Source organism: Glossina fuscipes, unplaced genomic scaffold (assembly GCF_014805625.2).
Source record: "Glossina fuscipes isolate IAEA_lab_2018 unplaced genomic scaffold, Yale_Gfus_2 2, whole genome shotgun sequence".
NCBI classification, from domain to species: domain Eukaryota; kingdom Metazoa; phylum Arthropoda; class Insecta; order Diptera; family Glossinidae; genus Glossina; species Glossina fuscipes.
Genome location: NW_023998416.1, coordinates 18,141,854 through 18,157,031, shown reverse-complemented (window position 1 = coordinate 18,157,031; position 15,178 = coordinate 18,141,854). Strand labels below are relative to the sequence as shown.

The following is a 15,178-nucleotide window of genomic DNA, read 5'->3' as shown; positions in this document are numbered from 1 at the left end:
TATTGACGCCAACGCAACAGATAAGCTCCTAACCGTATTTATAAAAACGAAATCGATAAATCATTAGTTTATTTTGAAAGTGATCTAAGTCTGTTATCCATAAAAATAGAAAAAAATATCATGATTCTGTCATCAAAATTATATAATGATTTCATAAATCATTAAGATTAATTTTTCTCTTATCTCTACAAAGTTTTCAAAAATCTTTCTACTTTATTGCATTTGCCGTACAAATTGTATTGAGTTTGTGCGGATGTACGTAACGCTCGGAAGACACCAAGATGGACCCACCTTTTGTTGTACCGATTGATTCAGAGTCATCCTTTTGTCCATCTGACCCGTGCCCACGTATGAGCTGCTTCAACCTATAGGTCACAATTTCCGAGATATTTTGATAAAATTTGTTACAGTGAAATGGTCTGACTCAAGGACGAGCACTATTAAAAATAATTCGGATCAATGCACATGTTCGACCACTCCCCATATATCGACCTCTCAAAAATTGATATTTTGAAAATTTTTCGACAAAACTCGATGAGCAATTTTTTGAACACCTTCGCATATAACATCTTACTCATGGTGAGAATTGGTTCTTAATAGCGAAATCACAAGTTAACCATGTCGAATTTGGATCTACTTAGGTCTATTTTTTGAATACCACCGCATATACAGATTCTCACGAAATACGAATCTTTATATACCAAAAAGCCCTGATTGTTAATATGTTATGATGAAACTTTGTTCAATATAGTAATTAAGTAAATCAAATTTGAATCACGAGAGTCTACATCTTGCATTCCCCTCCATATCAGATTTCTCACGAATAGTAAGCACATCAGAAACAAGGTTAATACTTAACACTTTATAATGAGCATTAGTTCATAAGGGACATTAACATAGATTTTTGTTTTTGGATCCCAACGTATATAGGGGTTATCACGAAAAGCAAACCCTTGTAAGGGCAGAAAGTCTAAGATCCACAGTCAACAATTTAGAGAATTTTCAAAACGCAGAGAAAGTACTAATTGACTGAAAGGACTCTATATAACAATAGAAAAGGTATGTAGTTCATATTGCGGTGAACTCAGTTTGAGTTTGTAGGCCAAGTACTTATGTTCCTTAAACGAAGTACACTTTATCGGGACATTGAAGCAACAGTAACACTTCCTGCAAATAATTTAAGCAATATTACTCTGCATACGTTGAGAAGAAAACGCCTACTTCATAATTGAAATAAAGACAAGGCATTAAGCCCTGCTATCGTAAAAGTAGGTTTAAACGACGGACTTCTAATTCGATAGAAACTTTCAGAAGTTTTTTTGACCATAACCATTCAGTGTTGCCATATTCGTACTTTTGCAAAACTTCTTCGTCATAAAAGCTTCTTCTTGAATGCACTACAGTCCAGTCATCTTAGCAATAGATGGATTTGCTATTGAACGAAGTTACCATAACGATTGTGAAAGCTTTTTTTCAAAAATCAAAATGTTTATTTTAAGCTTTAATTGTTTATTGCCTTCAGATTAAGATCCAAGAGCAGCTAAGTCTCTTCATAAATTTTGTGTACTACTAACAAAAGACCAATAACTAATTCTTTCTCTTGCGTTTGGGAGGTCATCCCATTCCTTGCTTCAGCAGTCCACTGATGCTGCCTCTAAGTGCTAAGGTGAATTGATGCAGGATGAGAAAGAGAGAACAACTTTCGATTTAAATTCAATCGGTTCCTTGTTGATAACGAACCCGTTTGACGTTTCAACTAATAGACATTCGGGAAAAACATTGCATTTATGGTAACTCCCACAACTGCAAATGTAAATTTTTTTTGCAAAACAATATTCCTTTTTACTATTTTAACTAACATTTATTTTCTATAAGAATATCCTCTTGATAGTTTTTTCAACCACTATTTGAATGCATGAAAAGCTCCACACAATACAGTAAAGTCTGATTTTATGTAGACGACCTGAAAGAGATTACGTAGCGATGCATTTTAGGTTTTATCCCAAAAAAAAAGAACCATTTGTTTCTAACGATCATTATTAGAGTGAAAACCAAGTCCGAAAAGACAGTTAGTCAGCGATTGAAAACACCGTTAATCAAAAGCGGTAGTGGTCTCATAAATGAAGCGAGAAGTGTAGCACGTTCCAGTTCGATGCTGCTAACATTTCTTGAGCAAGTTTTCTCATATGCAGCTGAACGTGACCATACAGAAAAACAACGATATCTTGATTTATGAGGTATTGCGCCAAACTTACTGCCGGTAGCGGATGTCTGCAGACGGAGGCGATCTAAATCTATCGATCTACATCATGTTTACTTCGGCTTTAGATATTGCAATACATCTATTGCTCTTCCTGCTTCTTTTAAATGGCATTTCTTCGGACAGAAACCATGCGAAACCTCAGAAAACGTGCAGAGCTCTCGTGCAGAGCTCAGTATACCAACGCAAACTGTTGCGTTAAATATAAAAATAAGATGGCATTGTCAGGTGACGAGGCCGTAAGACCCAATAGTACCAGTTACGATAGTTCTTTGGAAGTAAAGAGAACAATTCCCGCAGTTGCAATATGCGTGATAATGAAAATGGCTCGAATGCATCTCCTACGATATTAGAGTAACTACAGACGTTCAAAAAAAATCAATGCCGAAGTTAATGTATTTTCCAAACTGCAAATCCTCGAATTTGTGTGTTGAGAATCCATTAAGCTTATTGTCAGGTTATGTGTTCATCTCGTGAAACGCGAACATCGCTTAAAATCGCACTCCACTGTGTATCGAAGTTTCTAATGTTGTTTAGTTCGTAGCTTAAAGAAAGTTTTATCGATAATAGCTTTTCTCTAATGAATTCAAAACAAAGGTGAATTTTTCAAAATTTGTTTTACATCATACAGAAAACATCATAGTTTTTTTAGAATTTTTTTTTTAAATTGTATAATTATTTTTTTTATTCAATAATAATCGAGTATTTTTTTACAATAAACGCGTTCTCTAAATTGAAAGTGTGTCGCAATTTAAATAAATAAATATAGAAAATAAAATTTTGGCGGAAGAAAAGAGTGCATACGTGAATGTGAAAACAATTCGCGCGTCAGTATGGAAGAATTAAAAGATACCAGCATACATAAAATGGCGTCGAAGCTGATAAACGCTATTAAGTCCTTAAATGATTACACGGACTTGTTTAAAAACGTGCAGGTGAACAGAAGAGAAGGCTTTGTTATAAATTAAAATTTCGGTTAATAAAAACTATTTTTAATTAGAAATTGGCGTGCAATCCAAATGTGGATAAAAATGATATGCGACAAAGTCTCGAGGAGGCCATACGTGAATCGGGCTTGGAGACGGAAATACGCAATTTAATATTTCAATTAATTCGTACTAATTTGAAAATAGATCGCGTATTCGATACGGAGCAAACACAACCTCAGGTACATACATTCAAAAATAATCAATTGAAATGATTACGTAATGATTTTTGCAAACTCCAGGTCGATCCTCTGGCTTACTTAAGACGTGCTGGAGCGCAATGGGATCGGAGAGTACGTAAAAGCCTTCATACCATGTGTGCCGAGTTGAAAGTATACGCGCAAGGGCAACCCAGAACCTCTTCGGATCGTGATGAACTACTTGCTAAATGGGACGAGTTAAGCAATTATGCTATAGGTAAAGGCAGACACAAACACACATCACGCTATAAATGAGGAGATAAAAATTTATACCAATTCAAATAATTCAAGATCTTGCCTGTTATCGTCCGGTATATGCGCCCAAGGATTTGTTAGACGTATTGCTGTCGATGAAAGGACCTCCCATTCCGGAAGAACAAGAAGACGACCTCGTGTAAGATATTTTGTACACCACACCACTTGTCATGTGTATAAGTATGCAAGGCTCAAAAGGATTTGGGGTAGACCCAGCTTTTATAATGCCGATCGATTCAGAATCATCTTCGGAATCGATGTAAGTCTGTCGATCCATCCGCCTGTCTCGAATTTTTGGGCATGGACACACACGCAAGGGACAAGGACGAGCGCTACTGAAAATTGTTCGAATAGGACCACTTAGGACCGCATCCCATATAACACCTTGTTTTGGGAAGTCATTAAATAAATAAATGTATTAAGCAAAGTAGTGTAAGGTATTTAATTGTCGGCCTTGACCCACTATAGTGCTTTTGCTTGTTTTAAATTTAAATTTGACTTTTTCGGTGGTCGCGGCATATTAGAAATCGCATACGCAAAGTTTTCAGTTATTTGCCCTCTTTATACCCATCTTTTAGAACCAAAATGCCATACAATTCTAATTTAAAGGAAAATTTAATAAGAAATAATTCACTCAGTCAAAATTTTAAGGAGAAGACTGACAAACATCATTCAGTTCAACTTAGTGCTCTGCATTCTTATGGAGGAAAATATCTTTCTTCACTTTTTCTAATTCCTTTCTAGCAAAGAAGGGTACACGGTTTAATGAAATCTCTAAATTATTCGAATTCATACCTCATTGCAATAACTATTGCTTCCGTGGCCATCGTTAGTTTTCTTAATAATATTCAACAATCAGTTTACCTTCCCATTCGTATCTTTCAGTACGTATACTTATTTGATCGTTCCCTTATCTGAGTGATCAGAGCGAGGTTGAATTGCAGCCAATTGGCGGAACTGGAATTATTAAAACATGAACTTTTTTGTGATAAAATTGTCGGCTTTCACAAGTTAAAAGTCTATGGCTACCCACTATAAAACGACGAGGGGTAATACATTCATCTCGGTACGGATGTAAATATGAAACCGGAATTTTGTCTAAAAAATCATAAAAAGTATTACATGAAAATGGTAGAAAGAATTTCATTAGGAGTATTACCCATCGCTAGGTATATATATGTGTCAAATCTATAAGATAATTTGCGTAAGCCGTGGCTTAAGAAAAATGGCGAACTATTTCGCGCGCCATCTAAACTTCAGACTGATGTTCGCAGTTCCCTTAAATGTTACGGTCCATATAAAAGATGCTCCTATATTACAGTAATCATCACCGCCTGAATACTATTTGCTGCTGGCCAGTACAAAAAAATTTCGTCCAAGCCGCATAGAACTTAACTATTACTTTTTCTTTTGTTGGCAGACAAATACCGAAATGGGAATTCTCTCACATACCTTTAAAGGTTAAAAAACTATGTGACTTGGTAAGTGTACAATAATAAGTTAACCTTTTATTTTAAAACGAAATACAAAACAATAAATGCAGGGAACCCACTACAATGATTTGCTGCGGGAAGAATCTTACTATTCTGTGTGGGATCTAAATATACAATGTGAACGTGTCTTGGCCATGAAACATGCGACTCTCTGTCAGCATATTCTAAAAAAGGGTAATATACCAGCTACCTACAGGGGCGCAATGTGGTCCTATGTGCTCGGTAGTCACATAACTGATTTTGTAAGTTACAGCTATGGTTTTTTTTTTTTTTGTTTTGTTCTTACGTTCATTTCATAATAGGACGTTGATTATTGGAATAAATTAAAGGGCAATGTTTTGAGTACCGATCATATCGTGGATAAACTAGTTTTTAAGGACATACAACTAACCGCCTCTAATGACGATCAATATTTTGTCTTCGAAGATGTTTTGTATCAGATAATGTTATGTTTTTCACGTGACACGCAAATTGGTGAAATGGTCTTAGGCGAAAATTATCATCAGAAACCGAAAACCTATGAAGCTCCGCCGTCCGGAGTAGTCCCATTTCATGGAATTTGCATGTTTGGTAAGTAAATGAAATTATTTTTATTTAGAAATTTTAAATATCGCAAACGATTGACTTTTAGCGGCGCCATTTTGTTACTTGTTCGACTCACCTATACATCTGTACTATTCATTTCGTGCCTTCTATGTCCGCTATTGTCATCGTCTAACAACTATTAACACACATCCGCAAGTGAGCCTATTATTAGATATGATATAAATATTTGGAAAAATCGTATTCGTTTATTGTTTAGGGTATTGTCAGCATTTGTTTGCTATTTGAGAAACTCTTACAAAGTCACGAGCCTAAGCTATGGTCGCATTTCAGGGAATTGCAGATACACCCGTAAGTAAAAAATTTTCTTGCAGTTTCTTAGCCTTACAGACAATACAAGTTCCGCCAAACGATTGTCACGTTAACCTCTACCGAAAAAATAAAGGTTGAAATATGCTTCCTCTTGTATTCTGTCACACACTCACCCACCTATCACTGAAAGACAAGACTAAGGAAGTTTCATTGCTTACTCTATATTATTCCAACAAACCTATCAGAGCAAATACATTCTCAAGCAAGTAAAAATAATATGGTCGGAAAAAGACGACCATTGAATACTCTACAGCATTGTGAACCTATCCACGCTTGTCTATTCGTCCGTTCGTCTTGTTTTCTTTCGTTTTTACCTGCGAACTTTGTGTTTAACGCTACAGGCCGCAATTTTTGAGATATTTTGGCAAAAATCGACTTATGGTTCAAGGACGAACGCCATTAAAAATGGTCAGGATCGGAATCCTTTTTCTATCACTTTCCTTATAATGTTTTACTTCAAAAAGTCATTATATGAATAATTGTCGGATGGTGTAGTGTATTTCAGTGTATTCAGTGCCACTATAGCGGCCCATGACCTATAGTAAGTAAGGCATAATATAGGGATGGTCATAAGAAGTATCCGATTTAACTGCTTACGTTTCTGGCGCAAAATAGGTACGTGCGGTAAATCTTCCCAAAGATATCTCAAACGCAAAATACACAGTTCAAATCTGAAATTTTTATTCGTTACATTCCGGCCTGAGATGACATTTAGCATTAAATTTAGTGGACCAATTGCTTGAGAATTTCATTCATTGAACTAATACTTGTAATAGAAGCCGCAATGGGTATTTGAATGATTTTATATTCACAACTTTACACACAATTGTGTCGAGCACATTTCAAAACAACAAATGGTTTTCTTCCTCCTCAGTTCATTTACTGTTAGTTGTTGACAAGAAATGGTACGATTCTTATTGAAAGTCTCCACATGTTACTCTTACTTACTTAACCTTTTTACAAAAATTTTTTTGTAAAGGAGGAACCTTAGGTTTAATCTTTAACCGAAACACCTCCGTAGAATTCTCGGATTTTGTTTTAAAATGTACAGATAAGACTAAGTGTACTTACTTTGCTTTCTTACTTCTCGCCTGGACATAAAAAAAAAAACATACGTTTATTGAAAAATAATTATATATATGACAACAGAAATGTTGCTCGTTTCAGAATAAACCTAAGAATGGATGAAAAATTTGATATTCTCCCTTTTTATTCACACACTTTCATCTAAGTCAGCTGATCAAAAATGATATGAAATGACATAAAATAGTTTTCAATTCATTCGATAATCATTTTTATTAATTTAGGATACGTGTGGTATTCAAATGGTTAATGCGAGCTTTTAGTGGTCACCTGCCACCCGATCAGTTGCTGGTGCTATGGGATCTAGTAAAAGATTATTATTTAGAAAACAAACAATTTGTGTTAATCATTAATTTGAGATTTTTTATTTCAGATTCTCGGCTTTGATAGTTTGGAGATACTTTCGCTTTTTGCCATCATCATCTTAAGCTTCCGTAAAGAAAGTATTCTGCAAGTAGTTACTTTGGAAAATATTGATGCAATTTTGGCCGATCTATCATCCATAAAAGTTATACCCCTTATCAAATTGGCTTTGAGTAGAGATTAAGTATGGATTTCTACATTGGTAGAATGTTGTAATAGAAAAATTTATTTAAAACATTTGGAAAAAAATCGGCTACAGGAATAAACTTGCCTTGTCTTTTTCTCAATTAAAAACTTTTCACAAGTGCTTTATAAATTATTGGAAAACCAATAACATAGGCAAAGTGCTATAGGAACGTTATCAACTCGTTCAAATGGAATAAGCGCAAAAGGATATGAGTGAATAGTTGCCATCAGTCAAATAGAAATTAAAATTACACATAGTGTACTTACTCCTCCATGTTGGTCAAGAATTAGGATTTTCGAATCAAAAAATCACTTCGTGTTACAGTTCAAGTTTTTCAATTAACACAACATTACTGTTCCCTGTTTTTGATACGCAAAGGTAATCGCACGAACTACGCTGACGATAACATAACATGTTGTGCAATCAGCAAAGGTGAAATTTTCAATACATAGACACACATATATACACACTTATGCTAATATTCTTTTTCTCGTTCCGCCGACAACGCAAGATGATAGATCAGTCGGATTTTCCATATAGCCAAATTGGTGACAATTAGCGACGGATCACGTTTTTCTGAACAAATCCCTTCATACTGTTGTTAGAACAAAGGTCTGGGAATGGTGAGTGGGTATGATAACCGAAGCGTGTTGAATCTGGCGAACGCCACGACATTGAGAATTCATTTTTTCTTAACAATGGGCAGCACACGGGATTAGAACGCGAATTGTAATAAACTAAGAAATAAAAATAAGTTTAGCCAAATGGTTCTTGTTTTCTTCTATTTAAGCTTCCCTTTAAGCGAAAAAATAGGTCAAATAAGTTTAAAAAAAATTTTAAAAATCCTGCACATTGAAATTTTAAGCGACACAATTTATTTATTTGCTAAGTTGTGCAAGAGAAAAACATGCCTACAAGTAAAAACTGCTTTCTCCCATTAAAAAATGTGCGAGGTTTGAGTAACCCTTTCCGCAAATGTAGCGCCAGACAATTGACACCAAGACCAGTATAAAAAATCATTTTTTTTGGTAACTCGATCAGTGTCAAGATTGGAAAGGAAAAAACCAGTGTTTACGAAAGCCTGCATTAGGATATAAAGCCTGTTCTCCTTTACATTTTTCGCAACCAACTTGTAGATAATGAATAAATTCTCGGGAAAAATTTGTGAAAAAGATTTGATTTACCAAAAGAAGGGCTATTACTATACAAGGATCAAAAAGATGTATACAAGTTGTTGTTACGTGTTTTCCAAGCCTGTCCCTCTCTGCTTGTTGTCTGTCACCAAAGGGATCCCTGCGCTTTAGAAAATTGTCATGGAATGAGACAAGTAGCAACACTACAGTGTGGCAGGTTTAGAGGTGAACACCCTCGGCTTATTAATCGACTTTTCAAAATAAGGCCTTACATACGATCCGAATCATTTTTAATAGTGTTTGTCTTTGAATCAACACATGTCGGTGCATTAAAATATCTTGCAACCGGCAGCCTGTAGGTTGAACACAAAAAAACCAGATTGGCAGAAGCACAGACATTGTTAGACCGATTCAGAGAATTACTCTGTAGTAAGCGCAGGGCCTATCTCAAATCCTTTTGGATCTTGCATACATTCGTACAAATTTGATTTGCCCTTGTACCACATGTGATGTATGGAGTAGGGAGCGAAATATTTTATCGAACATATTTTATCGAAACGATACGAAAAAATGAATTAATATATGTATTTTATGAAAGTTTTTTTATTCATAAGTGTTGTATATGTGCTCCTATATTTATACTTATAACCATAAATACACATTTGTTGTTAATTTTTTAGCCTGATTAAATATTTTAAATGAAAATTTAGAACAACAACAATTTAAAATTTTTTAACATTTTTCTCTTTTTCTTTTTTGTTTAATTCTATTCATATTTTGTAAATGTATTTTAAAATTTGAAATTCAATATGTTTTGATTTTATTTAATATTAAATGTTTTTATGCTTCAGTTTAGAAAGAGAAGTTAAAGATTTTCTCTCAAAAATATTCATAAATAGTTAAAGTTTCTGTTACTGTGTGTATATCTATATGGATTTAATACAGATTTGATTTGATGATTTGATATAAGAAAGAATTTTCACATATTTTTTTATAAAATATTTAAAAACTAACTACTGAGTGTACACGTAGCTATATGTATACGAAGAACATTTTCTTTTTTCATTTCGTTTTTATTTTTTATCCTTTTTATTTTATAAATACATCATTTACACATTTTAAAGCGGTTTTAGATATAACTTTACACAAAGTTTTAATGTTTTTAATGTTTACTTTATATATAACTAAATGTAATTTTATTTTTATAATTAAATGACTTTTGATTTCAGTTTTAATAAGAGATATTAGAAGATAATAAAATTCGTTTTAATTAATGATAAAAATATTAAAAGCCTGATTTTATTTCGGATGAACTCACAATAGAGTGTAGTTGTTATGATTATTTCTTATTCAATATTATGTGGTTTCCTATTTTTTTCCCCCATATCAATCATAATAGAGAAATGATAGGTTTTCGGAATCTGTCATAACGTCCAAACGGTTAACTGTAAGCGATGCAAAAGGTCGGGCTTGGTTGGCAGATCCCGGGTCGACTTGCTCTACGTACACATACAGAAAGTGCATAGGCATAAATGGCAAACCATGCATAAAGCAATTATCGTTAATAATAACTTCCCTACTTCATAAGAACGAACCATGAATTCTAAATACTTCGACAAAACAACGTAGTTTAAACATCCAATTAACCTAACCAGGAAGACGGACGAACCACTTGAAAGATTGCATCCACAAAAAGGTTGAAACAAGAAGATGATTTTCAAATTGGTGCAGTAATGATAATATTCAATAGTTTGTCATTTTATGATTTGGCCATGATCATACAATCGTTAGTCGTTAATTGTCTTCCGGAAGTCTAAACTTCCAATTTCGGATAGCGTTGACTACCCCTATAGTTTGCTTTTTGAACACAGTTTTTCGATTAACGACGGTCGATTTAACTTAGGCTACAGGCGTAAAAATGCTATTGATGAACTTTGCAATCATTGAAGGAACAAAGATTTGCAACTGCAATCCGGAATTGTGATAACAGACCGCAGTCAGGAGCTTGGAAGCATCTTTAAAGCATCCGCACTTATTCAAATATTTAAAAAAATTTCCTAATCTTCAAATACTGTATAAAATTCAGGTGGAGCATAAGTTAGCAATAAAATTTCTTCAATATAATTACTACCTTCTTTTCCCTTTGCATATTTCACGCAGACAAAATTTTAAAAATTTGTTAAACAGGTGCTTATCTCTCCTGTTTGATGTTTGCAAGGGAATGAGAGCCATCCGCAACACACCGATAAGAGCCATCAAGAAGCCTCGGCAGATGTCAATTTGAAATTTAACAGGAATACACTAAATAAAATAAGACACATTAGGGTAAGGTAAGGGAATCATTTATACTCATTATATGGTCGCTTCACGAGTTGAAAACTCCATCTTATGCATTTCAAGTAATTTGTGTTAACTATGTTACTCTTCAATCTTCTCGAATTTGTTAAACGTGTAAAGGTAACGATGAGTGAAACGTCCCGTCACATCCTGTGCGAATGCGACCATGTGCAAAGTCGGACGCCCGGTGTGTGGCAACACGTCGTAACGGCCGAGACAGTGTGATGCTTCGACTCAAAGTACACCCGTGTGCGTGTACAATAGATCTCTCAGCTCGCGCTACGAATTGACCACACAACAATACAATGTATAAATGCGTTTGTCATGCCTGTGTATGAACTGCCAATACGAACCACTTAATGTTTCTGAATGAAACATCAATTCCTGTATTTTCAAAAGAAATCATTTCAAGAATCATTTCTCTTACACTGTTAACAATGTATTATGTTACAATGAACTTTCACGCCTCTCTGTTTGCATTAAAAAAGTAATAAAATTAATCAACTGGTGAATATCAAAAGATTCGATCCAGCTCAGATATAAGATTCTTCCCCTCTTTATGTTTCTAATAAATTTTACTTATCTCAAAAATTTGTTTGTTTTTATATTTATCTTAAGATCTTCTTAAATCAACTTTTCCATGATATGAATATATTTTGTAATGTTGTAGCGTAATTTATGGCCTGACAAAGTAGAATTTTGTTCTAAGTTTTTTTTTTCTATTTTTTAAATTTGAACTTTAAATTTCGTAACAGAAATACCATTTAACTTATATATAAAATCTCTTCAGTCTTGTTAAGAAAAAAAAAAAAAAAAAAAAAAAATCAATGAATCTACAGTGCCACAATGTAGAAACTTTTTTCTTTGTTTGTACATAAATTGTAATATATTCCTGAAAAATATGAATTTAAAATATTATTTGCAAGCTCGTTATTGAGTGTAAATAAAACTTTATTAATCTAAATGATGTGTATATAATCATTACAAAGGGACGCTACTTTTTCATTTACTTCACTCAACCAATATTATGTCACTACTGTTCTTTATGGTGAAATCGTGAGAAATCGAACATTTTAACAAATATTTTTTACAAAAATTTGCAAATATTGCAAAAAACTATTATTACAATTTCGTCGTATATGAAGTAACTTCACGTGAGATAGTGTTAACTTATCCTAGTGACGAACGTATGGACTTCGCAGTGTTCTTTTAACTAAACACTGATGAATCGAAAAATTATTGCGACGGTGCATAAAGTTCTGACCAGAATCTATTGACTAACTGCCCTTTCTAGGGGCAGGGTGATCGGTTTGCGTCTTTGTTTTCTAATAAATTAACAGTTATGGTTTCTCTGGTAAAGCGCATAGCCTCACAAAGAATCATATAAAACTTAAAGTCAACAACGGGAACTCTTAAAGAAGGACGCTGTAGAGATTATGCCTTGTAAATAAAAGGTTGGCTCAAGAAGCCTTTATATACCCAAAGAAAAAAAGAGAAAAAATGATGAATTGATGAAAACTAGTAATAGTAGGTATACACGGAAGGTGATTACAGTGATTTCGATCATTTTCATAATTTCAACTGAAACTAAGCATGGAATCTTCATTTCATCCTATACTACTATGTCCAAAAAGTAAGACCATTTTAATTTTCTGCGTTTTTAAATCTCTTATTCCAAGTCTACTCCATTGCCTTCAAAGGCGATGAATCCTGAAACTCAAAAACTTGTAATTTCAGCAAAGTTAGAATCGAATCCCATTGACCAGACGTAGTTTACTTCTCCCTTTTTTTTTTTTTTTTTTGGATAAATTAGAGGTCGAGAATGCAGCATAGCCACATTTCGCTCGTCTGCACACAAAAGTAAGGGAAAAATGTCGCCCGTTGTGATCAATAAAAAAAAGGAAAATTATAAAAAAAAACGTAACAGTACCCAGAAGCTTAAATTGTTTGTACCAAAATGTTCCTTCACCTTATATTATTCGCTTCATTTTTAAGTAGAAACAACGATCGAATGCTTATATTAAGTCCACCGGAAAATTCTGTCAATAAGTATGCACATGCTCGTTTGAGGCATATTTGTCTCCATCTTCCCGTCGCTGAATGTATATATAAGGTGCTAGCACACGAACTAAAACGAAAATGATTCATGTTAGCAATAAGTGGGACGCGAGCGAGGTAACCATGGCTGCTAATAAAGTGTATTTACGCCACTGCATTTTGTACGAATTCCAACAAGTAAGAAATGCTGCCGAGGCGTGAAAGTCTTTGGCGAAGGTACGGTTTCTGATAAGCATTCAGAAGATGGTTCGAAAAATTTCAAATAAGTTATTTTGACGTTTTTGGTAAGCCTCTCTGATCGACGACAATAATGTCAAAATCGTGTCAGAGTATCACGCTACCAGAAAGACTCAATTCAGCTCAAGAAATCAATGCAGACCATACTCGGAAACTGGGATTTTGTTTTATTATAAAAACGAGTCGAGCTTTCCGGTGGACCTATTATTGATTCACGATTTAAGTGCAAGTCGAACGGATGTGTTTTCAAGAGAAATAATGGCGCGATATTATCCACCAAATCATCGTCAGGGATAGCTATAATTTCAATACAATCTCTCCTCGATCTGGCTGAATTTGATTCAAATCGACAATTGATTGGTATCTAAATAAACTTTTACAGTATATTGCCTTCTTATAACATAAATATGATTAATTAAAAATATAATTATTAGGAAGATAAGTTACTAAGGACAAGTTTTAAGAAAATATATATATATATGTATATATGTTTGTAGCAAAAATCAAATAAAAAAAAATAAAAATAAATGAAAAATGATGAATAGCTTTTTTAAATTATTTACAATATATGGAATATTTTATATGGATTTAATACATGGTAGTGTGTAGTAGTTATGGTAGTACAAAAACGAGGTCGATTATGGATTGTTATTTTCTCCGCAGCATTGTATGCAATCCATGCAGTTGTGCTACCTGTTGTTGCCTTCAGTTTTCTTTGTCACATTCAAAGTAGTCTCTTGGAGCTAAATATTAAATAAAATAAAATAAAAAACTTTTTTTATAATTATCGCTAATACACTTAAACTATCATCAAACAATTGATTAGTGAGTGATTAGCGAGAAAAGCGTGTTGAAGGACTTTCGATAAACGACGTTGTATTGATCAAAAATAAATTGCGGTGCGTGAGAAAATGTTAATAATAAAAAATTCCAAAGTCTGTGATTGATGTGTGTAGTATCAGCAAAAAGTGATTTTAAAAATTTGCATTTTTTTTTTTTTATTATTAAAAAGGAAAAGCAAGGCCTCGAACCTTTAGTCCCGTGTTGTGTGTTAACTTCAGACTTTATAGTGTGTAAATGAAAACAGAAATAATAAAATTTAGTTGATATTGTAAAAAACGGTAGAGAGGGAAATATATCAAATTAAAACAAGAAGATCAGTGTAGCAAAGTAAAAATTTTGTTTTTTTTTTTTTTTTTTTTGATAGTAAAATATTGAAAAAAAGAAAAAACACATATACATTCTCTTTAAGCTTTTAAAAAAAGCAATTATTCGTAAACTTTCTACAAACCTTTAAGGAACGTATGTTGTCTACCAAAGCTTTGTTCTCTTCCACCAACATGTTTATCTCATCTTGAGCTGCTTTTAAATAGGAACGTAAAGTATCAGATTCTTGCTTAGTTTTTTGCCTGGAAAAGAAAAACAATATATATCAAATAAAAATTAATAAGTATTATATTCGCTTTAGACCGAATACCTCAATTCTATACCCAACACTTGTTCGATTACCTTTTAATATCCTGTGCAAGGTATATTAAGTCTGTGTAGATGTATACAACATTCAGAAGAACTTGAGACGGACCCATCTTTTATTGTATGGATCGATTCAGAATAACTTTTTGGATCATTACAAGGTTGTCCCCCGTTTGTCCGCTTTGTATTCTCGTACTC

The 15,178-nt window shown here is 33.6% G+C and overlaps 2 protein-coding genes across 8 annotated transcripts in view; one reads left to right on the top strand and one right to left on the bottom strand.

Annotated features, from left to right (window-relative positions):
- Positions 1-3,043: 3,043 nt before the first annotated feature.
- On the top strand, positions 3,044-7,768 carry LOC119633866 (TBC1 domain family member 19). Of its 2 annotated transcripts, XM_038027667.1 has the most exons (11): positions 3,044-3,195; positions 3,261-3,428; positions 3,489-3,663; positions 3,738-3,840; positions 5,122-5,182; positions 5,245-5,436; positions 5,497-5,764; positions 5,826-5,935; positions 5,997-6,088; positions 7,417-7,498; positions 7,566-7,768. In XM_038027667.1, exons 1-11 carry the CDS (start codon positions 3,094-3,096, stop codon positions 7,737-7,739), a joined length of 1,527 nt encoding a protein of 508 aa, XP_037883595.1. In that variant the 5' UTR covers positions 3,044-3,093; the 3' UTR covers positions 7,740-7,768. The 2 variants fall into 2 exon arrangements, with proteins under 2 accessions (XP_037883595.1, XP_037883596.1); XM_038027668.1 differs by lacking the exon at positions 7,417-7,498 and having other exon boundaries at positions 7,566-7,692.
- Positions 7,769-12,107: 4,339 nt separating this feature from the next.
- Positions 12,108-15,178, bottom strand: part of LOC119633179 (UHRF1-binding protein 1-like) — a 54,746-nt gene continuing 51,675 nt past the window's right edge. For 3 of the 6 annotated variants that reach the window (XM_038026543.1, XM_038026546.1, XM_038026547.1), the window contains 3 exons: positions 14,799-14,916; positions 14,539-14,569; positions 12,108-14,250 (listed from right to left, as the gene is read on the bottom strand). In XM_038026543.1, the coding sequence (XP_037882471.1) occupies positions 14,213-14,250; positions 14,539-14,569; positions 14,799-14,916 (187 nt within the window). In that variant the 3' untranslated portion in view covers positions 12,108-14,212. The remainder of the gene's footprint in view (positions 14,251-14,538; positions 14,570-14,798; positions 14,917-15,178) is intronic. The other 3 variants (XM_038026545.1, XM_038026548.1, XM_038026549.1) reach the window with 1 other exon arrangement.

Coding starts and splice junctions, on each gene's coding strand:
- LOC119633866 (XM_038027667.1), top strand. CDS start 3,094: ATGGAAGAATTAAAAGATACCAGCATACATAAAATGGCGTCGAAGCTG. Junction 3,196..3,260: donor ACTTGTTTAAAAACGTGCAG/GTGAACAGAAGA, acceptor ATTTTTAATTAG/AAATTGGCGTGCAATCCAAA. Junction 3,664..3,737: donor GTTAAGCAATTATGCTATAG/GTAAAGGCAGAC, acceptor AAATAATTCAAG/ATCTTGCCTGTTATCGTCCG.